At 46.4% G+C, this 27,694-nt stretch overlaps 2 protein-coding genes across 13 annotated transcripts in view; one reads left to right on the forward strand and one right to left on the reverse strand.

The window, feature by feature from the left end:
* CHP2 (calcineurin like EF-hand protein 2) overlaps positions 1-20,708 on the reverse strand; it is a 108,409-nt gene extending 87,701 nt beyond the window's left edge. Inside the window, exon 1 of the mRNA XM_060172811.1 lies at positions 20,703-20,708. The gene's annotated coding sequence lies outside the window, so the exon portion shown is untranslated. The remainder of the gene's footprint in view (positions 1-20,702) is intronic.
* PALB2 (partner and localizer of BRCA2) lies at positions 56-27,573 on the forward strand. 12 transcript variants are annotated; one of them, XM_060172792.1, is made up of 14 exons: positions 62-281; positions 2,422-2,484; positions 3,476-3,535; positions 3,668-3,767; positions 5,456-6,907; positions 10,048-10,856; positions 11,218-11,289; positions 16,560-16,721; positions 17,841-17,926; positions 20,402-20,563; positions 22,640-22,753; positions 23,748-23,835; positions 24,757-24,905; positions 27,083-27,573. In XM_060172792.1, the coding sequence occupies exons 1-14, from the start codon at positions 234-236 to the stop codon at positions 27,288-27,290; spliced, it is 3,573 nt and encodes a 1,190-aa protein (XP_060028775.1). In that variant the 5' UTR covers positions 62-233; the 3' UTR covers positions 27,291-27,573. The 12 variants fall into 12 exon arrangements, 10 of the variants coding, with proteins under 10 accessions (XP_060028778.1, XP_060028775.1, XP_060028777.1 ...); XM_060172791.1 differs by having other exon boundaries at positions 64-281; positions 22,637-22,753; XM_060172795.1 differs by lacking the exon at positions 24,757-24,905 and having other exon boundaries at positions 61-281; positions 22,637-22,753; positions 27,083-27,248.
* The last annotated feature ends 121 nt before the right edge of the window (positions 27,574-27,694 follow it).

Here is a 27,694-nt window from a genome sequence, read left to right on the forward strand (position 1 = left end):
GCTCTCCGCTAAGTGGCCCCGCTCCGTGGCTCGGCAGTCTCCCGCCGCGCATGCGCAGGCCGAGCGGTGGAAGCCATGGCTCCGCGCTGAGGGCGCGCCCGGCGCGCGTGGGCCAGCTGGTCGCGCGCTGACGTGCGCCGTGGGTCCCGCGTTCCTTCCCCGGGCGCCTCCGGAGCCCCGGGCCAGCCCCGCGGGCTGGGAGCTACCAACGGCTCCCCTTATCGGCCGGCCCAATGGACGAACCTTCCGGGAGGCCCTTGAGCTGTGAGGAGAAGGAAAAGGTGCGGGGCTGCCTCTGAACACTCTGCCCTCCTGTTTCCTAGGATTTATTTTTCGTTTTTAGGGCTCACGGGGTTGCCCCGGGCGTCAGTGACCTCTGACCTCGGCACGGGGGGGGCGCGGGGAGTGAAAGTGTGGGGGAGAGCCGCGATCGCGGGGCGCGGGGACCGGGTGCAGCGGTGCAGCGGTGCAAGACAGAGAGGCCCCGTCACTTCCCGCCTCACTGTCGCCTCGCGTCGCCCCGGGGGCCTCCTGCTCCAGTGCGCGTGCGCGGGGCTCCGGAGAAGAACAGGGGTGAAGAGCAGGGGGAGATGAGCAGGGGGAGATGAGCAGGGGAGAAGAGCAGGGGTGAAGAGCAGGGGAGAAGAGCAGGGGGAGAAGAGCAGGGGGAGATGAGCAGGGGAGAAGAGCAGGGGTGAAGAGCAGGGGGTGAAGAGCAGGGGGAGAAGAGCGGGGGGGAGAAGAGCAGGGGGAGAAGAGCAGGGGTGAAGAGCGGGGGAGAAGAGCGGGGGAGAAGAGCAGGGGGAGAAGAGGGGGGGGTGAAGAGCGGGGGGTGAAGAGCGGGGGAGAAGGGGGGAGAGCAGGGGAGAAGGGGGGGAAGAGCACGCTCTTCCTCTTCTAATTCTTCTCCCTCTCCTCCTTCCCCCTCCTCTCTGCAGAACGGAAGTGCCTTCTCCATCCCTTCTTTTCTCCTCCTCCTCCTCCTCCTCCTTCCCCTCTCCTCTCCTTCCTCTTTGTAGATGTTGCTCTGCTGCTAGACTTTTTTCAAAAATGTCTGATTTATCTTATACAGCCAGAGAAATTGAGGGCAGGGGTAGAGAGCATAGTGGTTATGCAAAGAAACTCTCATGCCTGAGACTCCCGAAGTCCCGGGGTCCACCCCCTACACCACCATAAGCCAGATCTGAGCAGTGCTCTGATAAAAATAATAATAATAATAATAATAGGGAGTCGGGCGGTAGCCCAGCGGGTTGAGCGTGCGTGGCGCAAAGGAAGGATCCCGGTTTGAGCCCCCGGCTCCCCACCTGCAGGGGAGTCGCCTCACAGGCGGTGAAGCAGGTGTGCAGGTGTCTGTCTTTCTCTCCCCCTCTCTCTGTCTTCCCCTCCTCTCTCCATTTCTCTCTGTCCTAGCCAACAACGACTACGTCAATAACGTTGTTGTAGTTATTACTACAACAACAATGGTAACAAGGGCAACAAAAAGTAAATAAATTAATATTTAATAATAATAATAGAAAGGAAAGAGAAAATTGGAGAGGGGAGGGGGAGATAGAGAGGAAGAAAGACACCTGTAGACCTACTTCACTTCTTGTGAAGCTTTCCCCCTGCAGGTGGGGACCAAGGGCTTGAACCCTGGACTTTGTGCACTGTCTGCTTCACCAGGTGCGCCGCCGCCTGGTCGCCTAGGCTTTGGAGTTTGTTTCCAACCTGTGTTTCTCCTGCTTTGTTGCCTTGACCACTGTTGGCCCTGCCGACCCGCTGCCAGTTTGTAGTTCTGCAGGTCGTTTGGGAACTATCCTTCCCATTACTCACCTGCCTTCTTATCAATGCTCCCGCCCCCCCCCCCCCCCCCCCGTTTTTTTTTTTTTTCTTGTGTGGGTGGGAAAGGTCATTTACAAATCAACAGGATGATTTCCAGATGATGGGAAGATCTGGTGAGAAATAGGATCCTGTGAAAAGCAGTCTGGCAGAAGAGCTGATAAGAACCCACACCACCGCTGGCTTGTAGGGGTTTCATCTATACCCTAGATAACTTTTTAAAAAAATATTTTAAAATATTTATTTATTCCCTTTTGTTGCCCTTGTTTTATTGTTGTCGTTGTTGGATAGGACAGAGAGAAATGCAGAGAGGAGGGAAGACAGAGTAGGAGAGAAAGACAGACACCTGCAGACCTGCTTCACCCTTGTGAAACAACTCCCTTGCAGGTGGGGAGCTGGGGGCTTAAACAGGGATCCTTACACCGGTACCACTGCGCTACCGCCCGACTCCCTCTAGATAAACTCCTTTTCCTCCCATTTTCTCAGAGCTCACTCCTTCTTCCTTCAGGTCTGAGTTCATGTTGTAGTCCTCAAAAGCCTTCTCAGGCTACCCTGTCTAATAAAGTCATTTCTTGCCCTGGGCCATCTCTCCCGTCTATCTAGGTCCTGATTACATGGGTGGAGATCAGACCTGTTTTCATGAGTCCTGTCTGTATTCTTCACCCAGTTAAGTCTGATCACTCTGTATTTAGCACCTAGGAGTAATACTGTTATGTAGTAGCATAGATTGCAATAGTTTGTATATTTACTCATCCTGTTAGTGGACATTTGGTTTGTTTTAAACATTTTGTTTATTATTTATCTGATAGATACAGAGAGAAATCAAGAGGGAAGGGGGAGAGAGAGAGAGAGACCTGCAGCACTCCTTCAGCACATGTGAGGCTTCCCCCCGCCCCGCCCCGCAGGTGGGGACCAGGGGCTTGAACCCGGGTCCTTGCACTTTGTAACATGTGCAGCACCCTCCAGGCCCTGCATTTTGGCTGTTATTTGACTGCCAGCATGAAGGTACAAGCATTTGGTCACAGCTTCAGTTCCTGATGGTACACGCTTAGTGACATACTTGGAGCAGCCCGTTAGTGAGGGCCCTAGGTGCTGGGGCTAATTGGGCCTAGAGCTGACAAAACACAAGACTCCTTTGCTGAATGAATGACTTTCCAAGGATGACAGCTCCTGCTACTACCTCTGTATCTCACAGCTAAGGAGGAAGCTGAGAAATGTACAACACAATGTACTGAGTACTGTGATGAAACAGGAACGATGTGATAGCTCACACAGATTTTGTAAAAAAAAAAAAAAAAAAAAAGACTAGCAAATCTGCCCCCTCTCTCCTCTCTCCTCTCCCCAGGAGATAAAACAGTAAGCAATGTCTTGAAAAATTAAAAAGAAGCTAAGGGGGGAAATGCTCCAGGTGGTAGAGAACGGTTTGGACAGTTTGTCCAGAAGTACTGAGCTGCTGGAGAATTTGGTGTTTTGTAGGGAGGGAAATTAGCATGAGCCATCCATCGTGTGAACCAGTGAGTGTTATTCTGTCCTTGGCCTCTTGCTAACAGTGTGCTGGCTGGGAACCATACACTTGCCACCAGTAGGTGTCCTGTTCCTTCTCTGTGACGTGGCCTTTCCACCCACTCAGTAGTGTTCACTCTTTTTCTTCCTCTAGTTGAAGGAGAAATTAGCATTCTTGAAAAGGGAATATACCAAGACACTGGCCCGCCTTCAGGTAAGCGAATCTTGTTCTCTCAAATCGAGGTTTGCAAACTACATAGATGAACACTGCTTTGTAGTCGTAGAAACTTTACCGATCTTCCATTTTCCTTAATTTTGTCCCTCGAGCTGCTTTTGTTTTCTCTAGCGTGCTCAAAGAGCTGACAAAGCCAAGAATTCTGTTAAGAAGTCAGTGGAAGAAAATTACTTGCTCCGGCAGGAAATTTCACTCCAGCTAACCCACTCAGGTAAAACTAATTATTCATTTATGCTTCCCTCCCTTAAAAAAAATAATAACTTCCTATATATGTATTTAACTTCAATATTTATTTATCAGAGCACTGCTCAGTTCTGGCTTATGGTAGTGTGGTGGATTGAATCTGGGACTTTGGATCCTCAGGTGTGATAATGAGAAAGATACTGAGCATGACACAGAAATTACCAGAGCACTACTCAACTCTGGTTTATGGAGGAACTGGGATTGAACCTGAGACTTCAGAGCCCTCAGGCATGAGAGTCTTTTGCAGAACCAATAAGCTGTCTCCCTAACTCCATTTATGCTTATTCATTTCCCAACTATATTTGACTGTGATTCCTTTTCTCATATCCAACTAAAAAGAATAAGAAAAGTTTCCTTTTTTTTTTTTTTTGGTAATGATTTTTTAAAGGGAGAGTCAGAGCATCACTCTGTCGCGCAGGCATGCCAGAGATCGAACTTTGGACCTCGTGCCTGTGAGTCCAGTGTTTTCTCCACTGTACCACTTACCAGGTTGTGCAATTGAGTTTTGTTTTGTTTACCAGAGCACTGCTTAACTCTTGCTTATGGTAGTGGGGGTTGGGGTGGGAGCGGTGGGGTGGATTGAACCTGGGACTTTGGAGCCTCAGACACAACAGTCTCTTTGCATAACCATTATGCCATCTCCCCCACCCCTGCAATAGATTTTTTTTTAATATTTATTTTTTTTTATTTTCCCTTCTGCTGCCCTTGTTGTTTAACATTTTTGTGCTTATTGATGTTGTTGTTGTTGTTGGATAGGACAAAGAGAAATGGAGAGAGGAGGGGAAGACAGAGAGGGGGAGAGAAAGGTGGACACCTGTAGACCTGCTCCACCGCCTGTGAAGCGACTCCCTTGCAGGTGAGGAGCCGGGGACTCAAACTCGGATCCTTCTGTCGGTCCTTGTGCTTTGCACCAGGTGCGCTTAACCTGCTGCGCCACCACCCGACTCTCAATAGATTTTTAAAAAATATTTATTTATTCCCCTTTTGTTGCCCTTGCTGTTTTATTGTTGTAGTTATTATTGTTTTTGTTGTTGTTATTGATGTTGTTGGATAGGACAGAGAGGAGGGGAAGATGGGGAGAGAAAGACACCTGCAGACCTGCTTCACTGCCTGTGAAGTGACTCCCCTGCAGGTGGGGAGCTGGGGGCTCGAACGGGGATCTTTTATTATTATTAATTTTCTCTTTTGTTGCCCTTGTTTTTTATTGTTGTAGTTATTATTGGTGTTGTTGTCGTCATTGTTGTTGGATAAGACAGAGAGAAATGGAGAGGGGAGGGGAAGACAGAGAGGGGAGAGAAAGACACCTGCAGACCTGCTTCACCGCTTGTGAAGCAATTCCCATGCAGGTGGGGAGCCGGGGGCTCGAACCGGGATCCTTCCGCCGGTCCTCGCACATCGAGCCATGTGCGCTTAACCCACGGCGCTACCGCCCGACTCTCTTCGAATCAGGATCCGTATGCCAGTCCTTGTGCTTTGTGCCATGTGCGCTCAACTCGTCATGCTACCACCTGACTCGCTGCAATGAAGTTTTTAAGTGGATAATTCTATGCTTCTCTGTGTGCCTGCAAGATCGTGCAGTCATCCTCATCATTGCCTCACTCCAAAACATTTTCACCACCTCAAAAATACTAATTATATCCATTTCTTTCTTTTCAGAACCTAAAAACAAAGTTTATTCTCATGACACCTTACAGAAGAATACCCATCTGGATGAACACACTCGAGAAAAGACACGTCTTCCACTAGACCTTGAACCCAAACCCTTTAACCACAGAGATGGCTCAGTAAAAAGATCAGATAGGCAAAGAACAGATGTTACCCAAGAGAGTTTTCCTTGTAGGACCAATGGTCCTGAGGGTGAGAAAAAGCAGAAATATGTGTTGCCAGGTGGGAGGAAAACAGAGCAGAAGAGAACACTTTCCTCACAGGAGGAGCCGGGGTGTCTCTGTGGCGCTGGTTTGCTTCTGCTCTCTGAAAAAAGCCTCACGGAGCAGGAAGGAATCAGCAGAGAAAGTCCTAAGACATCTGCCGCTGAAACAAGAACTTGCCTTTCCAATAGTTCCATGTTTTACCTTCCGGATCCTCCAGCAAAACTTACAGAAATTGGTGGAGAGAGTCTGTTAGTTCCATCAGCCGCCAGATTGCAAGGAGGTGTTGATGAACCCTCAGGAGTAGAAGGAGGAAGTCACTCCCAAAGGGGGACTACACTTCCTTCACACACTCCATCAGACGGCAGGACTCGGGGTCAGCAGCTTAAGCTGAAACCGCCAGAAGATCCCTCTGAACTAACTGCGTACGGTTATCCAAATGACTGCCCTGTGTCACCCGCAAACTTCCAGGCGCAAAACAGAAAAATGGCTGTCATTTCAGGCAGCCCAAAATTAAATGCGGTTGTCGGTACAAATAGCCGGCAGTTGGAGGCGGATGATTCACCTCGGAAACGTGAACTCACTTGTGGCTTACAGACACGGGAAAACCGAAACTTCAAAGAACAGAATCACTCAGAAAACTCTTTGAACTCTCCCAGTAACACTCCCGATGGGAGAGATGAAAGTCTTCAGGAAAATGAGGTCATACATCAGTCTCAGAGCCTTAGTCCAGAAGCGGCCTCACCTGTTTCTGCAGACGATCAGACACATTCGTGTACAGTGCTTGAGGGCCTTCTATTTCCTGCAGAATATTACATTAGAAAAACTCGAAGCATGTCGAACTGCCAGATGAAGGTAGCCCTGGAGGCTGTCATCCAGAGTCATTTGGGTGTCAGAAAAAAAGGGTTCAAAAGTAAAGAACCGGCTAAAAAGGTAAGGCTTTCTAATAATGCACCTGACCGAAGAACAACTAGTACGTCGGACACATCCGAAGGCCAAGCAAGCCCCAGAAGTCCTCGGGAAGTTCTTTCATTAACCGGAGTCAAGTCACCTGAGCCTTCTGGAGATGCCTTATCCCAGCCACGGAATAGAAGACGCAGAGAAAGGAGGAATTCAGTCAGCAATCCCAGATCAGATCCCCATGAACTCTCCCTGCCCACTTGTAGCTTGTCGGGTTTCAGTAATTCCAAACAGCAAGCCGTCTTGCACAGAGGTCGGACTCAGAAAGCAGTTATTCACGGTAAGAAGAGAGTTAAAGGTGGAAGACTGGTGTTGGTAGTCAACACTTAACATGTGCCTGGAAGGTTCAAAAGGTTGGAGAACTATTAGTTCACTTTTTTTTTTTTTACATGAATTCTTTTTTAAAAAAATATTTATTTACTAGAGACAGAAATTGAGAGGGGAGGGAAAAGATAGGGAGTGAGACAGACAGACATCTGCAGCATTGCTTCACCACTCATGAAGCTTTTCCCCTGCAGTGTGGGATCAGGGGCTTGAACCTGCATCCCCGTGCACTATAACACGAGCGCTTAACCAGGTGCATCACTGCCTGGCCCTATCATGATTTCATTTTTAATGAAAGATATATATATATATATATATATATATATTTTTTTTTTTTTAATGGAGGGAGAAAGGATTAGAGCAGTGCTTGGCTTTCGCATAAGGTGGTGAGAGAGAAAAAGAGAGAAGGCAGAAAGAGAGAGAGAAAGAGTGCATCACCAAAGCTTCCCTCAGTGTGCTGGGGATGGCCTTGCATCTGGGTTGTGGTTTTGGGGAAGCAGCACATTATCCCAAGTGAACTGTTTTTTAAATACAAGTACTTGGTCTTATTTGTTTTTATTTGATAGGACACAGAGAATCGAGAGAGGAGATAGACCGTTATGCCCCCACGTAAGTGAGCTATTTCACTGCCCACCCCCTAGAACCCATATGCATCCTCATTTTTTTTCCTGATAGTTTTATTTATTTAGATTTTATTTTTTTATTTATTAATGAGGAACATAGGAGGAGAAAGAGCCAGACATCACTCTGGTACATGTGCTGCCGGGGATTGAACTCAGGACCTCATGCTTGAGAGTCTGATGCTTTATGTACTGTGCCACCTCCCGGACCACTGTCCTTGTTTTTTTATTGTTGTTGTAGTTATTCTTGTTATCGATGTCGTCATTGTTAGGTAGGACAGAGAGAAATATAAAAAGGAGGGGAAGACAGAGAGGGGGAGAGAAAGATAGACAGCTGCAGACCTGCTTCACCGCCTGTGAAGTGACTCCCCTGCAGGTGGGGAGCCGGGGGCTCGAACTGGGATCCTGACGCTGGTCCTTGCCTTTCACGCCACGTGCGCTTAACCTGCTGTGCTCCCACCCGACTCCCATGTATCCTCACTTTATAGATGAAAAATATTCAGAGGGGCCAGGCAGTGGCGCGTCTGCTGAAGCACACATTACTATGCGCGAGGACCTGGTCTTGAGCCCCTGGCCCCCACCTGTAGGAGGAAGTTTCACAAGTGGCAAAGCAGGTTTTCAGGTATCTCTCTGTCTTTCTCCCTCTCTGTCTGTCCCATCCATCTCAATTTCACTGTGTCTATCCGATAATAAATAACTAAATGAAAATTCAGGCATAAGGAACAGGTTTTTAATTAGACTAAACTGTCATAGGATCAGTCCTGGTTATCTTGAGGTACCATAAAAAAAAATAATAATAATAATATAAAGTAAGAGAAATAAAAAATTAGAAATAATAATATAAAGTAAAATAAAAGAGTGGTCTAGAGGAGGTGTTGCAGTGGAAAAAGCGTTTGACTAACAAGAGGTCCCGAGTTCAGTCCCTGGCAGCACATGTACCAGAGTGATGTCCGGTTCTCTCTCTCTCCTATCTTTCTCATGAATAAAGGGCAGAGGGTAGATAGCATAATGGTTATGCAAACAGACTTTCATACCTGAGGCTCCAAAGTCCCAGGTTCAAGGCTCTGCACCACCATAAGCCAGAGATAAACGGTGCTCTGGTAAAAAAAAAAAAAAAATTCATCATACAAGTTTGGAGAATGACTTTTGAAGTATGAACATGTGAAAAGTTTACAGGACAACACTATAAGTACTACCTACATATCATTAATAAGTAAAATCTTAAAAAAAAAGAAGCAGGAAGTGGAGGGTAGGTAGCATAATGGTTATGAGAATATGAGAAGAGACTAATGCCTGAGACTCCAAAGTCTCATGTTCAGTCCCCTGTACCACCATAAGCCAGAGCTCAGCAGTGCTCTGGTAAAATAATAATAATAATAAATCTGTAAAAATAAAAATCTTAAAAAAAGAAGAAAAGGGGAGTCGGGCGGTAGCGCGGCAGGTTAAGCACTCGTGGTGCAAAGCACAACGATCAGTGTAAAGATCACAGTTCGAGCCCTCGGCTCCCCACCTGCAGGGGAGTCGCTTCATAGGCGGTGAAGCAGGTCTGCAGGTGTCTGTCTTTCTCTCCTCTATGTCTTCCCCTCCTCTCTCCATTTCTCTTTGTCCTATCCAACAATGACAACATCAATAACAACAATAATCATAACTACAACAACAATAAAAACAAGGGCACTAAAAAGGTAATAATTTAAAAAAAAAAAAAAGTGGTCTGGGAGGTGGCGCAGTGGCTAAAGAACTAGACTCAAGCCTGAGGTCCTGAGTTCAATCCCTGGCAGTCCATGTACCAGAGTGATGTCTGGTTCTTTCTCTCCTTCTATCTTTCTCATGAATAAATCAATAAAATTAAAAAGAAGAAAAGAGTGAGCAGGCTAAGTTTTCACCCAAGAAGAGCCAACATTTTGTAACCAGTTCTCTGGTGGAATCATAGTTTGAGAAGAGTGAGACTTGCGGAGAGTCACAGTCTAGGGGCGGGGTGGTGGCGCACCTGGTTGAGCGCACACATTACAGTGCACTAGGATCCAGGTTCAAGCCCACAGTCCCCACCTGCTTCACAAGTGGTGAAACAGTGCTGCAGGTGTCTCTGTCTCTCTTCCTCTTAATTTCTCCCATCCCTCTCAATTTCTATCTCCATCCAAAATAATTGAATAAAGACAAAAAAAAAAAGAGAGAGGAACAAGGGGAGATGAAGTGAACTGTCCTGCCCAAGTTACCACAACAAACCAGTGACAGAGCTGGGACCACCCTTGATATTTTTTCCCCCCAATTGATGTTGTCAGTGCAGTACTATTTCTGATGCTATGGAAAAAGCTACTAGTTAGTCACCAACCTACAGCCCGTGTTGGAGCTAATCACAGAGACGTCAGAGCCTGAGGTGGGGAAGAGTCATGAACACTGGAGTTTGGAGTTTGGAAGCTCACTCTGTTGGGTATTAATATCTCTCTATGGGGGTGTGGTTGTTGCTTTCTTTTTTCAGGGAAGGAAGTGTGTGGTCCGAAAGAGGATTCCTGTCCTCCTAGTAGTAATACTTACGTGAGGTTGGGTCATGATGCTCCCAAGGCTCCGTTTCCTATGGAGGAAATGCTCACTTCGAAACAACTGGCATCGTTTCTCAAAATCACAGCCTTTGAGTTACCGGATGAAGACTTTGGATCTCTGAAGCTTGAAAAACTGAAATCCTGCTCAGAAAAGCCTGTTGAGCCCTTTGGGTCAAAAACACAGCGAGAAAGACACCTCAGAGAAGGCAAACATATCATTTTTAAGGAACTGAGTTCTGAACAAGTAGATAGAAAGATGGCGGATCTGGACGAGGAACATGTTCCTCAGTCAAGAAAAACACACCTGAAACCGTCCACACTAAACAGCCAGCTTCAGAAGAAGGGCCTGTCTTCCTCAATATTACTTTTCACTCCTATGAATACTCCAGCGGCTGATAACAGTGACATCGTCACAGCGGTTGGGGGTTCGCCCACTTTCCCCATCTTGGGCACGACGCCAGCAGTTGACTCCCAACCCAACTGTGAACAAGGGTCTGCAGAGGCCGTTGGACAAGCTTGCCCTGCACCCTGGCTTTCTCCCCTGAAAGCCACAAGAGACCCCGCCGGCTGGGCCAGCCAAGCTTCATTAGATAGCAGCCGGTGCTATCTAATGTCAGGCGGGAGGAGACAGCCTCCCTGTGATGCCAATCCTCAGGCAACACTTCAGCCCAGTGGGTCATGCACTTTGAGAGAGAATCAGCTGTGTGGACATACAGGACGGGAATCACGGGACCGTCCCCTCGAACAGGTATAACCTACTTCCTTTGGGAAACGTTTCTCTGGAAGAAGGCGCTATCTTAGTGAATTTTGGACAGCGTGACTTTTTCCCCCCCTCTACCCCTTCACATTTAGGAATGCTTCAACACCTTTGGTGTCACTTTACTGTAAACACCAAACTCTGGGGAAACTGAGCTTTATAATTAAAAATGTATTTTTTCAAAGGCGGGGGAATCCTATTCTGTTGATCATCAGTGAAACATTTGGAGCTCTGTGGCTGGCTACTAGCAGAGGAGGAAAGAGTGCATGGAGTAGATGTTTTGGTGAGTGAGTGTCCCAGGCAGGCCTCGGACAGAAGGCCTAGATTAATGGTGTGACTTTTGTTTTCACAGACTGAAATAGCAGACCTTCCTGCTTGTGATAGCTTAAGCCCAGGCAACCTACAATTGGTTTCAAAGTTAAAGGTCAGAAGACTGTTCCCTTGTAATGTGTCTTGTGTCTTTAACGTGTGAAAACTTTAGGGACTTGTTAGAAAATTGAGAAGCAGGCCGGGGGGTGATGCACCTGGTTAAGTGCACACATTATAGTGCGCAAGGACCCAGGTTCAAGCTCCTGGCCCCCACCTGCAGGGGGAAAGCTTCATGAGTGGTGAAGCAGGGTTGCAGGTGTCTCTCTGTCTCTCTGTTTCTCTCCCTCTCTATCTTCCCCCTCCTCAATTTCTCTCTGTCTATCCAATACTAAATATTCAAAAATTTTAAAAAAAGAAGAAATAGAGAAGCATTTAATCATAGTTTTTGTTTGCTTGTTTGTTTGTTTTTAACCAGAACACTTCTCAGCTCTGGCTTATGGTGGTGTGGGGGATTGAACCTGGGACTCTGGAGTCTCAGGCATGACAGTCTCTTTGCATAACCATTATGCTATCTACCCTCGCCTCAGTCATACAGTTGTTTGTTCATGCTTAGTGCTCTTAAGCAAACTTGGTGAGATAGTTTAAATTCTTTTTTTTTTTTAAAGATCTTATTTATTTATTAATGAGAAAGACAGGAGGAGAGAGAAAGAACCAGACATCACTCTGGCACATATGCTGCTGGGGATTGAACTCAGGACCTCATGCTTGCGAGTCCAAAGCTTTATCACCGCGTCACCTCCCGGACCACAGTTTAAATTCTTACCTTCTTGTTTTTTGTTTTTTGTATTTTATTTACTTTATTTTTGAGAGAGATGCAGAGAGAGAAAGACACAGAGGCAAATATCAGAGCACTGCATAGCTCTGTGTGGTGTGGGGGATTGAACCTGGGACTTTGGAGTCTCAGGCATGAGAGTCTCTTTGCATAACCATTATGCTGTCTACCCCCACCCTAAATTCTTACCTTCTAATGAAACTGATATTATGAGCTATGCCAAGGACAGCTTCAGCTCTGTAACTCAAATTGACATCTAGATTAGCCATGAGGCATTTTGACAGAGGGAAAGGGGGAAAAAGGAGGCCTGCCTACATGGAGTAGCTAGCTGTAAGGAGAATCACAGTGATTTATAGCTAGATAGGTAACAGCAGTTCTAGATTATAATACCCTAAATGTTTAATTTTTCATAATGATTTTTTTATGAAAACATATTCTTTTATTGAATAGAGATAGAGAAAGTGAGAGGGAAGGGGGAGATAAAGAGAGTGAGAGAAAGATACTTGTAGCACTGCTTCACTGCTTGTGAAGCTTCCCCGGCACGTGGGGGCTGGGAGCCTGAACCTGGGTCCTTGCGCATGGTATCGTGTGCTCAACCTGAATGAATGCACCACCACTCACTTGTCCCTGTTTAATCTTCCACTTGCTATGGGACATACAGTGTTTTGCTTTTGATTTTGACCAGAGCACTAGTTGGCTGGGGACTGAACCTGGGGCCTTTGGAGCCTCAGGTGTGAGTCTTTTTGCATACCCATTATGCTATCTCCCCTGCACCTAGGTAGCCTCTTACACACACATCCTTGAAGTAGCATATGAGAGAGCAGGAGTTTTCAGTCTCAGCATGATTGACACTTGGGGCTTGAAAATTCTCCGTTGAGATCTGCTTCATACATGGTGAGATGCATAAGCAAAACCCTGCCTCTCCCCACAACAGTCAGTATTACCTGAGGCTCCAAAGTCTCAGGTTCAATCCCCCCACACCACCATAAACCAGAGCTGAGCAGTGTTCTGGTAAAAAAATTTAAAAATTTATTTTTTTTCTGGTAAAAAACATTAAATAATAATTAAAAAAAGACTTACTGCTTTAAAGAAAAGAAAAGGAAAAGGTACACACTATTGGTCAGATGGTTTCAGAACCGCTCCTGAATATATTCTTAAAAAGATTGTTTTTTTTTAATTAATTAATTTATTTATTTTCCCTTTTGTTGCCCTTGTTTTTTATTGTGTAGTTATTATTGTTGTTATTGATGTCGTCATTATTAGATCGGACAGAGAGAAATTGGAGAGAGGAGGGGAAGACAGAGAGGGGGAGAGAAAGACAGACACCTGCAGACCTGCTTCACCGCCTGTGAAGCGACTCCCCTGAAGGTGGGAGGCCGGGGGCTCGAACCGGGATCCTGACACCAGTCCTTGCGCTTTGCGCCACCTGTGCTTAACCTGCTGTGCCACCGCCCGACTTCCCAAACTGTTGTTTTTTGTTTGCTTTTAGTTCTCACTGGAGCTTTATTGCTCTGGGCTAACTTTATTATTTTTTTTTCCCTCAGAGACAGAGATAGCGAAGCCGAGGGAAAGACATGACACAGCGAAGTTCCTTCAGTGAGATAGGGTCCCGGTTCTGTCCTGGCCTGTGCACCCCACAAAGCAAGCACAGCATTCAAGCGACCTTATCTTGCCGGCCTGGCCACTGGGTTTCTCTTTCTCTTTCTCTTTGTTTTTCTTTCTTTTTTTTTTTTTTTTCCTTTTTTCCTTTTATTTTATTTATTTATTTATTTTTGAATCTTTATCCATTGGATGTCGACAACAGAAATGAAGAGAGTAGGGGGAGATAGGGAGGGAGAAAGAGAGACATCTGCAGACCTGCTTTACCACTTGTAAAGCTTTCACTCTGCAGGTGGAGACTAAGGGCCTTGAACCCGGGTCTCTGCGCGTTGTAATGTGCGCTCAACCGGGAGTGCCCAACACCCATCCCTACTCACTAGGTCTCTTAAGAAATCAGACATTTCATTTGTATTTTCAAATTTGGCAATTAATCATTCTTAAAACATATTTTGGTCTGTTTATAGGCATTAAGTCTCTTCCCGCCTCCCTTCATTTATTTTTTTTTTTAAAAAGCACATTTTTGGTTGTATTTATTTACTTGGTTTGCTTATTATATCAGTTTTCCTGCTTTTTATCATTAATAATTTCTTCAATTTAGTTTTCATTGTGTTTAGATTTTTTAAAAATTATTTTTTATATATTTATTGAGATGGAAGGGGGAGATAGAGAGGAGAGACAGAGAGAGACCTGCAGTGTGGCCCGGGAGGTGGTGCAGTAGATAAAGCATTGGACTCTCAAGCATGAGGTCCTGAGTTCAATCACCGGCAGTACATGTACCAGAGTGATATCTAGCTCTTTCTTTCTCTCCTATCTTTCTCATGAATAAATAAATAAAATCTTAAAAGAGAGAGAGAGGGAGAGGGAGAGACCTGCAGCACTACCTTACCACTGGCAAAGATTTCCCCCTGTAGGTGGAGACTGGGGGATTGAACCTGGGTCTTCGCTTATAGTAACGTGTGCTCAACCAGGTGCACCACCACCCAGCCCCTAGATTATGTTCATTTTTTTTCTAACTTGTTTAAGGAGGGTGTTTGTTTGTTTGTTTGTTTGTTTTTGTTTTATTCCCAGAGCAGTGTTCACCTTTGGTTTGTGGCAGTGCTGGGGGCTGAATTTAGGATCTTTGGTGCCTTAGTCATGAGGGGCTCTTTACAGAATCATTATGTTATCTCTTCACTTTACTAACTTATAGAACTGTTTACTTTTTTTTCTTAGATAAATATATTTAGGATTATAAATTTATGTTGGAAATAAATTTAAAAATAATATATGACTTCAATTTTATTCCTTAATGAGAAAGATAGGAGGAGGGAGAAAAAGAACCAGACATCACTCTGGCACATATGCAGCCGGGGATCAAACTCCAGACCGCGCTTGAGAGTCCAATGCTTTACCCACTGTGCCACCTCTCAAACCACATCTTTTTTTAAATTAAAACATTTTTTTAGATTTATTATTGGAGGGAGTCGGGCAGTAGCGCAGCAGGTTCAGCACAGGTGGCGCAATGCACAGGGACCGGCCTAAGGATCCCGGTTTGAGCCCCCGGCTCCCCACCTGCAGGGGAGTCGCTTCACAGGCAGTGAAGTAGGTCTGTAGGTGTCTGTCTTTCTCTCCCCTCCTCTGTCTTCCCCTCCTTTCTCCATTTCTCTAAACAATGATGACATCAATAATAACTACAGCAACAATTAAAAAAAAAGATTTATTATTGGATGGAGATGGAATGAAATTAAGAGGGTAAGGGGAGATAGAGATGGAGAGGGACAGAGAGACACCATTGTGAAGCTTTCCCCCTGCAGGTGGGGGACCAGGGGCTTGAACCTGTGACTTAGTGCACTGTAATGTCTATGTGTGTGTGCTTTTTGTTTTGTTTTGTTGTTTGTTTTTGCCTCCAGGGTTATTGCTGGAGTTTGGTGCCTACACTACAAATCCACTGCTCCTAGAGGCCATTTTTCCCCCTTTTGTTTCTCTTGTTGTTTATTGTTGTTAATGCTGTCATTATTGTTGAATAGGACAGAGAGAAATCGAGAGGGGGAGAGAAAGACAGACACCTGCAGACCTGCTTCACTGCCTTTGAAGCCACCCTCCTATAGGTGGAGAGCTGGGGGCTTGAACTGGGATCCTCATGCCACTCCTTGTGCTTCGCACCATGTGCGCTTAACTCGCTGTGCTACCGCCCCACCTCAGTAATGTGTGCTCTTAACCTGGCCCCCTCAATGAAAACATTTTTCCCCCACTGGAACACTGCTCAACTCTGCTTTAGGGTGTTGCCAGGAATTGAACCTGGGGCTTCAGAGGTCTTTGCAGAACCACCATGCTACTCCCTGGTACTCCAACAAAGTTCTCTTTTTGACTTTCATAAAACTTTACATTTGGGAGTCGGGCAATAGTGCAGCGGGTTAAGCGTTCATGGCGCAAAGCGCAAGGACCGGCCTAAGGATCCCCACCTGCAGGAGGGTCGCTTCACAGGCGGTGAAGCAGGTCTGCAGGTATCTTTCTCTCCCCGTCTCTGTCTTCTCCTCTCTCCATTTCTCTCTGTCCTAACAACGACAACAATAACAACAATAATAACTACAATAACAAAACAAAACAAAAAAACACCAAGGGCAACAAGAGGGAAAAAAATATGAAAAAAACCTTACATTCATCTTATATTTTTTCTAGTTTTTATACTCTTATTTTTCTTTTCTTTTTAATATTATTGGCTAGAGGCAGAGAGAAATTGAGAGAGAAGGGAGAGGTAGAGAGGGAAATAGAGATACCTGCAGCCCTGCTTCACCACTTGTGAAGGGTGGGGACCGGGGGATTGAGCCTGCCGAGTTCTTACACATGGTAACATAGGCACTCGAGTGGGTTGCCCAATGCCTGGCCCCTACTCTTAGCCTTTTTCACATTTATTCCTTTTATAAAACAGACCTTCAAGTATCCCTTTAACAGTAGCTGTTGTCTTTCTGTATCAGAATCCTTCAGGTTCCTGTCCTGTGGACGTGAGTGCCGTGTGGTGGGAAATAGCTGGTCTGAAAACCCCGTGTATCATAACTGCTTGTGAATATGTAGTTTCGCTTTGGAAAGCTCTGGACACTTGGCAGTGGGAGAAAATCAATTCCTGGCACTTCACAGAGGTAAGTCAGAGAAGCCTGGAGCTGAAACAGATGTCTGTAGTCCTTTTGCCTGGCCGTGTGGAAGGGCAGCGTATCCAACATGGTCTCATAGCCAGCTTAGCCAACGTGGTCTCACCTCTCGTAGAAGATGATGGGGAGACACTGTAATGGTTCTGCAAAACCTCAGGCTTTTATGCCTGAGGCTCCAAAGTCCCAGGTTCAATCCCTCCAACCACCTTAAGTCAGAGATGAAACGTGCTCTGGTAAGGAAGAAAGAAGAAGGAAGGGAGAGGGAGGGAGGAAAAAAGCTTTCCAACCACAGGCGTATCGTGAGCACCTCTGTACACAACAGCTGGTTCCTGCTGTTAACACTGGGTTTTATTTGTTTTTCACATGTATATCCAGAGTTGACTTTTTATAGTAAATCTGCTCAAGGAGTTGAGGCTTTCATGTCTCTTCTGACGGAATGGGAGAGACATACCCCGCGCCCTCAAGAGAGCTTCCCCAGGGCAGTGGCACTGCCACCTGGTGTGCCAGGGCTCGAGCCTGGGCTGTATGCAGGCCCAGGACACTGCTCACAATGAACACATCTGTCACCTCATAGAGCTACTCTTAGATTGATTTATTTTTTGCATGAAAATGCTTAAAATCTACTTCCTCAGCACATTGAATTCATTTATGCCCACAGTTTCTAGCACTATACTTTGCATGCAGGGGCTATCCAACGACAACGACATCAATAACAACAACAACAATAAAACAAGGGAAACAGAAGGGAATATTTTTTTAATCTTTTTTTTTTTTTAAAATCTTATTTTAAAATGGCTACAGAATATTTCACTTGTTTACTTACCAGAATGTATTTCGTTATATCATATTATTAGAAGTTACGGGAACTTTATGCAAAATTATACAAAAAATGGAATTTATGCAAAACTCAAAGTAAACACTACTACGCGTCTCTGACTCATAGATAAAAGCTTCTAGGTAAAAGCATGTTTGCTAAAGCTACTCACAACTGTGCAGATGTTGGCAACCAGGAGACCTGGTATAGTGAGGATAGAATGAAATGTGACAAATTTTGTAACAATTAAGAAACAAACAACCAAGTCTTGATGTTGGCTGCTTTGTTTTACGTAGGTGCCAGTCTTACAGATAGTTCCTGTGCCTGATGTTAGCAGTCTTGTGTGTGTGGCTTTGGGAAATTTGGAGATTAGAGAAATCAGGTACGTAATTCTCTTTACTGGAATATTTATGTAGTTATTTGAGAGACCAGAGCCCTGCTTAGCTTAAAAATCTGGTATACTGTGTCCCCAGCCCTAACTTGCAAGTAGTTGTTTAAGATTTTATTTATTTATTCATGAGAAAGATAGGAAGAAAAGAACCAGACATCACTCAGTTACATGTACTGCTAGTGATCGAACTTGGGACCTCATGCTTGAGAGTCCCATGCTTTATCCACTACTCCACCTCCTGGGCCACTCAAGTAGTTTTTTTTGTTTTTTTTTTTCCCTTGTCTTTGTCTCTGGCAGTTTGTATCAAATTTGTTAGGACCTGGATTTGAGGCTGATAGACCCAGCCCCAGACTACTCCTCAAGAGTCCAGTGAGTCTACAAGGGAGGGTAAGGGAGGGGGCATTAAGATGGCCATTGGATATTGGAGGAGGAGGACTTTTTAGGATGTTGATTCCCTGTAGGTATAATTATGCAAAGTCAGGAATCCTACAAAGAGTTGCCAGAGAGGACTGGGGGAGACAGCATAATGGTTATAGAAGAGACTTTGTTGCCTGAGCCTCCGAGGTCCCAGGTTCAATCCCCAGCACACCCATAAGCCAGAACTGAGCAGTGCTCTAGTAAGAATTTCAGATAGGGAGTCGGGCGGTAGCACAGCAGGCTAAGTGCACGTGGCGCAAAGCACAAGGACCCGCAGAAGGATCCCCGTTTGAGTCCCTGGCTCCCCACCGGCAGGGGAGTCACTTCACAAGTGGTGAAGCAGGTCTGCAGGTGTCTGTCTTTCTCCCTATCTTCCCCTCCCCTCTCCGTTTCTCTCTGTCCTACCCAAAAAATTGAAAAAAAATGGCCACAGGAGCAGTGGATTCATAGTGCAGGCACCGAACCCCAGCAATAACTGTGGAGGCAAAAAATAAATAAATTAAATAAAATATAGCTCAAAGGCTATGAACAAAACCAAGAAACAATACAGAGCCTTGTTAAGGCTTTTTTTTTTTTTTTTTTAATGAAAGGGAGGGGGTAGATAGCATAATGGTTATGCAAAGGGACTGTCATGCCTGAGGCTCCAAAGTCCTTGCACCGCCATCAGCCAGAGCTGAGCAGTGCTCTGGTTTAAAAAACAACAAAAACAACAAAAACCCAAGGGGCCGGTGGTGTTGCACCTGTTGAGTGCACACATTACCGTGCACAAGGACACAGGATCAAGCCCCTGTCCTCCCCTACAGATGGGATGCTTCACTAGTGGTGAAGCAGTGTTGCAGGTGTCTCTCTTCTCCTGTTTTCCCATTCTTTCTCAATTTCTGTCTTTGTCTAAAATAAATAAATGAAAACTGAACCTAGCACTTTTAATTTTTTAAAGTATGTATGTATTTATTTATTCCCTTTTGTTGCCCTTGTTTTATTGTTGTAGTTTTATTGTTGTTGTTGGATAGGACAGAGAGAAATGGAGAGAGGAGGGGAAGACAGAGAGGGGGAGAGAAAGACAGACACCTGCAGACCTGCTGCACCTCCTGTGAAATGACTCCCCTGAAGGTGGGGAGCTGGGGGCTCAAACTGGGATCCTGACGCCGGTCCTGGTCCTTGGGATTTGCGCCACCTGTGCTTCACCCACTGCACTACCACCTGACTCCCACTTTCAAATTATTTTTTTTTTGCCTTCAGGGTAATGCCGAGGCTCGGTGCCTGCACCACAAATCCACTCTCCTGGAGACCACTTTTCCTCCCTTTTGTTGCCCTTGTTGTTTTAGCATTGTGGCTCTTATTGTTGTTGTTGTTGGATAGGACAGAGAGAAATGGAGAGAGGAGGGGAACACAGAGAGGGGGAGAGAAAGACAGACACCTGCAGACCTGCTTCATTGCCTGTGAAGCAACTCCCCTGCAGGTGGGGAGCCGGGGGCTCCTTACTCTGGTCCTTGTGCTTTGAGCCACGTGCGCTTAACCCGCTGCGCTACCTCCCGACTCCCAATTTTTTAAAATATTTATTTATTTTCCCTTTTGTTGCCCTTGTTATTTTTTTTTTTGTTAGTGTTATTGTTGTTATTAATGTCGTTGTTGGATAGGACAGAGAAATGGAGAGAGATGGGGAAGACAGAGGGGAGAGAAAAGACACCTGCAGACCTGCCTAGCCACCTGTGAAGCGACTCCCCTGCAGGTGGGGAGCTGGGGGCTCCAACCAGGATCCTTATGCCGGTCCTTGCGCTTTGTGCCACGTGTGCTTAACCCGCTGCGCTACCTCCTGACCCCTGCACTTTAATATTAAAGACTTATGCTTGGGCAGAGGAGATAGCATAATGGTTATGTAAACAAACTCTTATGCCTGAGGCTCCAAAATGTTAGGTTCAATTTCCCACACCACCATAGGCCAGAGTGGAACAGGACTCTGGTAAAAACAAAACACACACACACAGACACACAGACACAGACATAGACTTATTCTTGACTTCTCTCCATTTTTCCATCTGTTTGCTCCAGGGCATTACTTTATTCTTCTGATGGTGCCCATGAAAAGCAAGTCCTGCTGGGCTCTGGAAATATAAAAGCCGTGCTTGGCCTGACAAAGCGGAGACTTGTCAGTAGCAGTGGGACCCTCTGCGACCAGCAAGTGGAAGTCATGACGTTTGCCGAGGACGGCGGGTGAGAAAAGCATTGACTTGATCTCCACTGGTGGCTAAGGAACGATTTCGTCACACGGTTGCCCAGAACGTTGGCTGTCTGGCATGTCATCTCTCAGTGCTGGTGCGACAGTGCAGCCACTGGTGCCTCACGCGGGCTCCCTGGGACCCAGTTTAGAGACCCAGGAGTGGGTGTGGCAGGGGGAGAGCTTATTCTTCCTTGGTCCTCCTGGAAGGCTCTATGTCCCTTACACATAGCCAGTGCCCCGAGGTCCTAAACTCTTCCTCCTCTCAGTTTTCACAGCTTCATTGACCTAGGATGCCAGCTGTTTACATGTACATATTTCTAGCTCTGGGCTTACTCTTGACCTCTGCATATACCTGTACTTATTTATATTTACTTATTTAATTTGATAGGATGGTGACAAATTGGGAGGTGGACTGGAGATAGAGAGGAAAAGAGAGGAGGGGGCCGGGCAGTAGCACACTGGATTAATCGTACATAGTATGAAGCATAAAGATCTTGATTCCAGCTCCCGGCTCCCCACCTGTAGGGGAGACACAGTAGTACGGCAGGCTAAGTGCACATGGCGCGGAGCCCAAGGACCAGCGCAAGGATCACCATGTCATGCCCGAGCTCCCCGCCTGCAGGGGGATCGCATCATAAGCGGTGAAGCAGGTCTGCAGGTGTCTGTCGTTCTCTCCCCCTCTCTGTCTTCCCCATCTCTCACTATTGCTCTCTGTCCTACCCAACAACGACGGCAATGGCAACAATAACAACAACCAGGGCAACAAAATGGGAAAACGGCTGCCAGGAGCAGTGGGTTCCTAGTGCAGGCACCGAGCCCCAGCAGTAACCCTGGAGGCAAAAACAAAACAAAAAATAATAATAAGCAGTGAAGCAGGTCTGCAGGTGTCTTGTCTTTCTCTCTCCCTTTCTCTCTCCCCCTTCTCAGTTTCTCTCTGTCCTATTCATAAAAGTAGAGAAAATGGCCACCAGGTGCAGTAGATTCACAGTGCAAGAGGCACTGAACCCTGGAGGCCGGAAAAAAAATAGAGAGGAGAAAATAAAAGAGATACCTGCAGCTCTGCTTCACCACTGGTGAAGCTTCCCTCCCTTCAGGCGGTAACCAGGGGCTTGAACCCAGGTCCTTGTGCATGGTGACGTGTGTGCTCTCAACCTGGTGCGTCACCACCTAGGACCCCCCTGGATACCCACTTATCTGCTATCTCATGGATGCCTGAAATTCACTCGTATATTGAAAATGCACTCATGTGAATTGGGCGGGAGCGCAGTGGGATAGATAAGCGCACACGAAGCACGAGGACCGGCACAAGTGTCCGAGTTCGAGCCCCCGGCTCCCCACCTGCAGGGGCTTTGCTTCACAGGTGGTGAAGCAGGTCTGCAGGGTCTGCAGGTGTCTGTCTTTCTCTCTGTCTGATCCCAAAACAGCAATAGCAATAACGACAATAATAATGACAGCCAGAGTAGCAACAAGGGGGATAAAATGGGAAAAATGGCCTCCAGGAGCAGTGGATTCATAGTGCAGGCACCCAGCCTCAGCAATAACCTTGGAGGCAAAATAAATAAAAGGAAAATGGACTCCTGGCATCCTCTCTGTCACGCTCATTACACTTTATTGAGCCTGTCAGCCTGCCATTCTCAGTAGGAGAGGGCCTGGACGCTATGTGTCTTACTTATTCATGACCTGTCCGGGTTATATCGGCTCAAGACCAACGGTTGTTTGCTTAAGTTAGGACCATCTGGGGGGTCAGGCAGTGGCTCAGTGGGCTAAGCGCACGTGGTTCAAAGTGCAAGGAACGGCGTAAGGATCTGGCTTCGAGCCTCCAGCTCTCCACCTGCAGGGGAGTCCTTTCACAGGCGGTGAAGCAGGTGTGCAGGTGTCTGTCTTTCTCTCCCCTTCTCTGCTTTCCCCTCCTCGCTCCATTTTTCTCTGTCCTGTCTAATAACGACATCAATAACTACAACAATAAAAAAAAACAAGGGCAACAAGAGGGAAAATAAATAAATAAATATTTTAAAAATTAAACGAAAAACTGTCACAGACTGACATTGTAAGCCTTTTCGATGCAGAAGTAAGGGAAGACAGCTTCTGATGCCCCCTGAAGAGACGATACTGACCTTTGCTGAGGTCCAAGGGCTGCAGGAAGCCCTCCTGGGCACCACCATCATGAATAACATTGTGATTTGGTAAGTTTCCTCTAAGGTGCTGAGTTTGCTCATCTTTTTTCAGCCCTCTCTAATTTCATGGGTTATTAAGATTAGGTCAGGGGATAGAAGAAGGGAGAGAGAGAGAGAGAGAGGCTACAACACAAAGATTCCTTCAATGTGATGGGGGGGGGGGGTCCACATCAGACTAAGTGTCATTTTGTCAAAAGCAAAACTGTCACATTAAACTGTTGACAAAGTTCATCTATCTAGTTCTGCTTTGGACTAAATCTGTGACTGAGTATAAACTAGGTTCTGTGTCCCTTAGTTTTCCCAAATCACATCCCAAAGAATGCTGTGAGTGGTGGGGGTAGGTAGCGTAATGGTTACACAAAGAGACTCTCAGGCCTGAGGCTCCAAAGTCCCAGGTTCAATCCCCCACACCCCCATCAGCCAGAGCTGAGCAGTGGTCTGGTAAAAAAAGAAAGAGCTGGAGTCAGGCATAAACACAGTGGGTTAAGCACACGTGGCGCTAAGCGCAAGGATCCCGGTTCGAGCCTCAGGCTCCCCACCTGCAGGGGAGTCGCTTCACAGACTGTGAAGCAGGTCTGCAGGTGTCTTATCTTTCTCTCCCCCTCTCTGTCTTCCCCTCCTCTCTCCATTTCTCTCTGTCCTATCCAGCAACAACAACAACAACAATAATAACCACCACAACAAGGGCAACAGAAAGGAAAATAAATATTTAAAAAGAGAGAGAGAGAGAGAGAGAGAGAGAGAGGAAAGAATGCATGAATGCTGTGAGCGGCTTGGGAGGTGGCACAGTGGGTAAAGTGTCTCAAATTTGATCCCTGCCATCATCACATGTGCCAGAGGAATGTCCTGGTTCTCTCTCTCCTTCTCTCTCTCTGGTGTAAGTAAATAAATGCATTAGTTAATTTAAAAGAAGAGGAAGAAGAGACTGCTGCGATGAATGAGAGAATGACACGGGATAAAGCTTGCTGGGAGAATGTTCACTTACTTCTTTTTGGCATCCCAGGAACTTAAACAGCGGCCAGCTCCTCACGAAGATGCACATCGATGATTCCTACCAAGCGTCAGTTTGTCACAAAGCCTATTCTGACATGGTAGGTCGTGGTCTCCTGGTTCACTGTGTGTTCTTACTCAGCTGCTTGAGTGTGTCTCCCTCTCTCTAGTGCCTGTCTGTTTCGTTTTGTTTTCAAAACTGGGTAGCAGTATTTGTGCTTTTCTCAAATTGAGAGATTAAAATGTATGTGGGAACACTATAAAGTATGTACCTGATAATATTCTCTGGCTGAATAATTTCTTTTTTCTAGCTGTAACTTTGATTTTTTTTTTTTTTTTTTTTTACTTTATTTAATGGACAGTGACTGCCAGAAATCAAGAAGGAAGAGGGAGATAGAGAGAAAGAGAGAGGGGGCCAGGTGGTGGTGCACTGGGTTAAGTACGAAGTGCAAGGACCCACATAAGGATCCCAGTTTGAGATCCTGGCTCCCTACCCACAGGGCCAGAGGGGTCACTTCACAAGTGGTGAAGCAGGTCTGTAGGTATCTCTCTCCCTCTGTCTCTCTCTCCCCTCTCACTTTATCGGGCAGTATTCCTAATTAAAAATGACTTAGGGTCAGAATGAACCTCCTTGGGAAGGACGATTCAGTGGTCCCTAGACTTGTTTTCTTCCTAGGCTTCAGTGTTTATCTGATTGGTTTCTTTGTTTTTTTGTTTGTTTAGATTTATTTACTAGTGAAAGAGAATGGCCCACTGGGTGGTAAAGTCTATGAGGCTTTGGACTTTCAGGTATGAAGTCCAAGGTTCGATCCCCAGTATCGCATATGCCAGAGTGATGCTCTAGTTCTCCCTTTTTCCCTCTCTCCCTCTCCCTCTCCCCCTCTCCCCCCTCACACACACACATAAATAAATAATTTTTTTTTCAGTAGTCTGTTGATCATTCCTGTGATCCTTGAGCTTTTGTCTCTGCCAGCCCTTTATTTCTCCCCAGCACGTCCTTACTCATTTTTCTCCTAACCCAGGGGCTTCTGTTTGTTGTTCTGAGTCATCCTTGTGCCAAAGAGAGCGAGCCTCTGGGAAGCCCCGTGTTCCAGCTGATCGCCATCAACCCCATGACAAGCCTGAGCGCCGGCGTCATGCTCTACTGTCTTCCGCAGGGGCAGGCGGGCAGGCAAGTGTGTGGCTGCTGTCCTTGGACTAGGACATTTGGATCGCCTTGTGTCACAGAGCAGAGCGGAGAACATGAAGTACTGTAGTTATAGTCCATTTGGTTAAGAAGTAGTCTGAAGGGGCAGGGGATAAATAGCATAATGGTGGGAGTCGGGCAGTAGCACAGTGAGTTATATGCACATGGTGTAAGGGCCGGCGTAAGGATCCCGGTTCGAGCCCCCGGCTCCCCACTTGCAGGGGAGTCACTTCACAAGAGGTGAAGCAGGTCTGCAGGTGTCTTTCTCTCCCCCTCTTTGTCTTCCTCTCCTCTCTCCACTTCTCTGTCCTATCCAACAACAACAACAGCTATGACAACAATAACAACTACAACAAGCACAACAACAAGTGCAAAAATATGGGAAAAATAGCCTCCAGGAGCAGCGGATTCATAGTGCAGGCACCGAGCCTCAGCAATAACCCTAGAGGCAAAAAAAAAAAAAAGCATAATGTGGTTCTGCAAAGAGAGTCATGCCTTCTTCTAGCGTTTGCCCTTCTTCCGTAGCCAGTCAACAGCATCAGGTTGAGCCTGATGTAAAGTTTCGAGACCTCCTTTGAATCTGGAGAGGTGGCAGTTGTTGACTATGTGGGTCATAGTCTGTCTGTAGCCGCAGGGGCAGTTCGGGTCGTCTCTGGCTCCCCAGCGATGGAACATAGCGGTGCACCGGCCATGGCCTGTTTAATAGCGATTGAGGAGGGCCCAATCATAATGTGCTAGGTCAAAGCCAGTTGACGCTTGCAGGGGTCTGTGATGAGGTGTTTGTTCTTGACCTCAGCTGACTGCCAACTCTGTTTCCAAGAGTCTGGAACAGAGAAGTTCAGTGTAGGCGTAGGGGACCAGATTGGGTGATGAGACGTCAAGCGTTGGACAGGGTGGGCGAAGATATCTGCGTATATTGGCAGGTCCGGTCGAGCGTAGACCTGGGAAATGAACTTAGATGATGCCGCATCCCGACGAATATCTGGCAGGGCGATGTTGCTAAGAACTGGCAGCCATGGAACCGGGGTGGAATGGATGGTTCCAGAAATTATCCTCATGGAGGAATATAATTTGGAATCGACCAAGTGGACATGGGGGCTACGGAACCATACTCTCATGCCTAAGGCTCCAAAGTCCCACATTCAATTCCTTGCACAGCCATAAGCCAGAGCTGAGCAGTGCTGTGGTTAAAAATAAATAAATAAGTTAAATAAAAAAGGTTTATTTTATGAATTGAATTAATTTTAATTTATTTATTACTGGGTAGAGACAAGCATTGAAGGAGAAGGAGGAGATAGAGGGAGAGAGACAGGACTCTACCTCACCATGCATGAAGCTCTCCTGCAGGTGGGGACCAGACCAGAAGCTTGAACCTGGGTCCCTGCACACTTTAGTGTGTGTGCTTCACCAGGTGCGCCACTGCCTGGCCCCTAAAATTTATTTCATATTAGAGTTTGACACTGAGAGAGGGAGACGCCAGAGCACCTCCTTGCTAAGTGAGATGCTAGTAATCAGACCAGGAGCCTCAGGCCTGCAAGCCCTGCTCTCTTATCAGCTGGGCTCTCCAGCCATCTTATGTCAGAACTGACTAGTGCTCTGGTCCTTTCTCCTTCCTCTCTCATTCTCTCTGCTTTTTTTTTTTTTTTTTTTTGCCTCCAGTGTTCTCACTGGGGCTCAGTGCCTGTACTATGAATCCACTGCTCCTGGAGGCCTTTTTTGTTTTTTCTGTATAGGACAGAGAAATGGAGAGAGGAGGGGAAGACAGAGGGGGAGAGAAAGACAGACACCTGCAGACCTGCTTCACCACCTGTGAGGCAACCCTCCCCCCCTGCATTTGGGGAGCTGGGGGCTCACCCGGGGAGCTGGGGGCTCGACCTTGCGCTTTGTGCCACCTGCACTTAACCCACTGTTCTACCACCCGACTTCCGGTCTTTATTTTAAAAACATTTATTTTGGAAGGAGAGACAGACAGAGGGGAAGAGAGACGCATCACTGTTTCACAACTGCTGAAACCTCCCCCCTGCAGGTGGGGAACAGGGACTTGAACTATTATAATTCTTGCCTATTGTAGCATGCAAGGTCAACCAGATGCACCTTTTGCCTCCCTCCCTCCCTTCTCTTTCATATGATAGGATTCTAATTGTCTCTTCTCTTTTTGTTAGGTTCCTAGAAGGTGACGTCAAAGAGAATTTGGCAGCAGCGGTTTTGACTTCCGGAAAAATTGCCGTCTGGGACTTGCTTCTGGGTCACTGCATGGCTCTCCTCCCACCTGTCTCTGATCAGAGTTGGTCTTTTGTGAAATGGTCCGGCACAGACTCTCACTTGCTGGCGGGACAGAAAGATGGAAATATATTTGTGTACCGCTACTAAGGCGTGAGGGTAACTGCAACCAGCCTTCTGGGTGTGTGTGGCCTCTGTCCTTTTTTGGAGTTGCAAATATAAGGGAGACAGTCAGGGTGACATTTAACTACTGACATCCATTCAGACTTACGTTTTTTCTGATGATGGTGACACCACTGGCATCGAATGGCCACTTGTTCTTACTGTGGGGAAAAGGATTTGAGGGCGATTGGTATGAGTCCTCCCATTTGCACATTGACTTTTAAAGTTATACATAAAGCTTCAGATGTTAATAAATATTTATTTTGCTACATCCTGTGGGGCATATTGTCTTTTCCCTTGTTAAGATCAGTTACAGAAGCAAGCTTCATTTCTGTGTTTATTGAGATGGAGGAGAGACAGAGAAACAGAGTTTGACTCTGGCATATGTGATT

This window comes from Erinaceus europaeus, chromosome 15, assembly GCF_950295315.1.
Source record: "Erinaceus europaeus chromosome 15, mEriEur2.1, whole genome shotgun sequence".
Lineage (NCBI taxonomy): Eukaryota > Metazoa > Chordata > Mammalia > Eulipotyphla > Erinaceidae > Erinaceus > Erinaceus europaeus.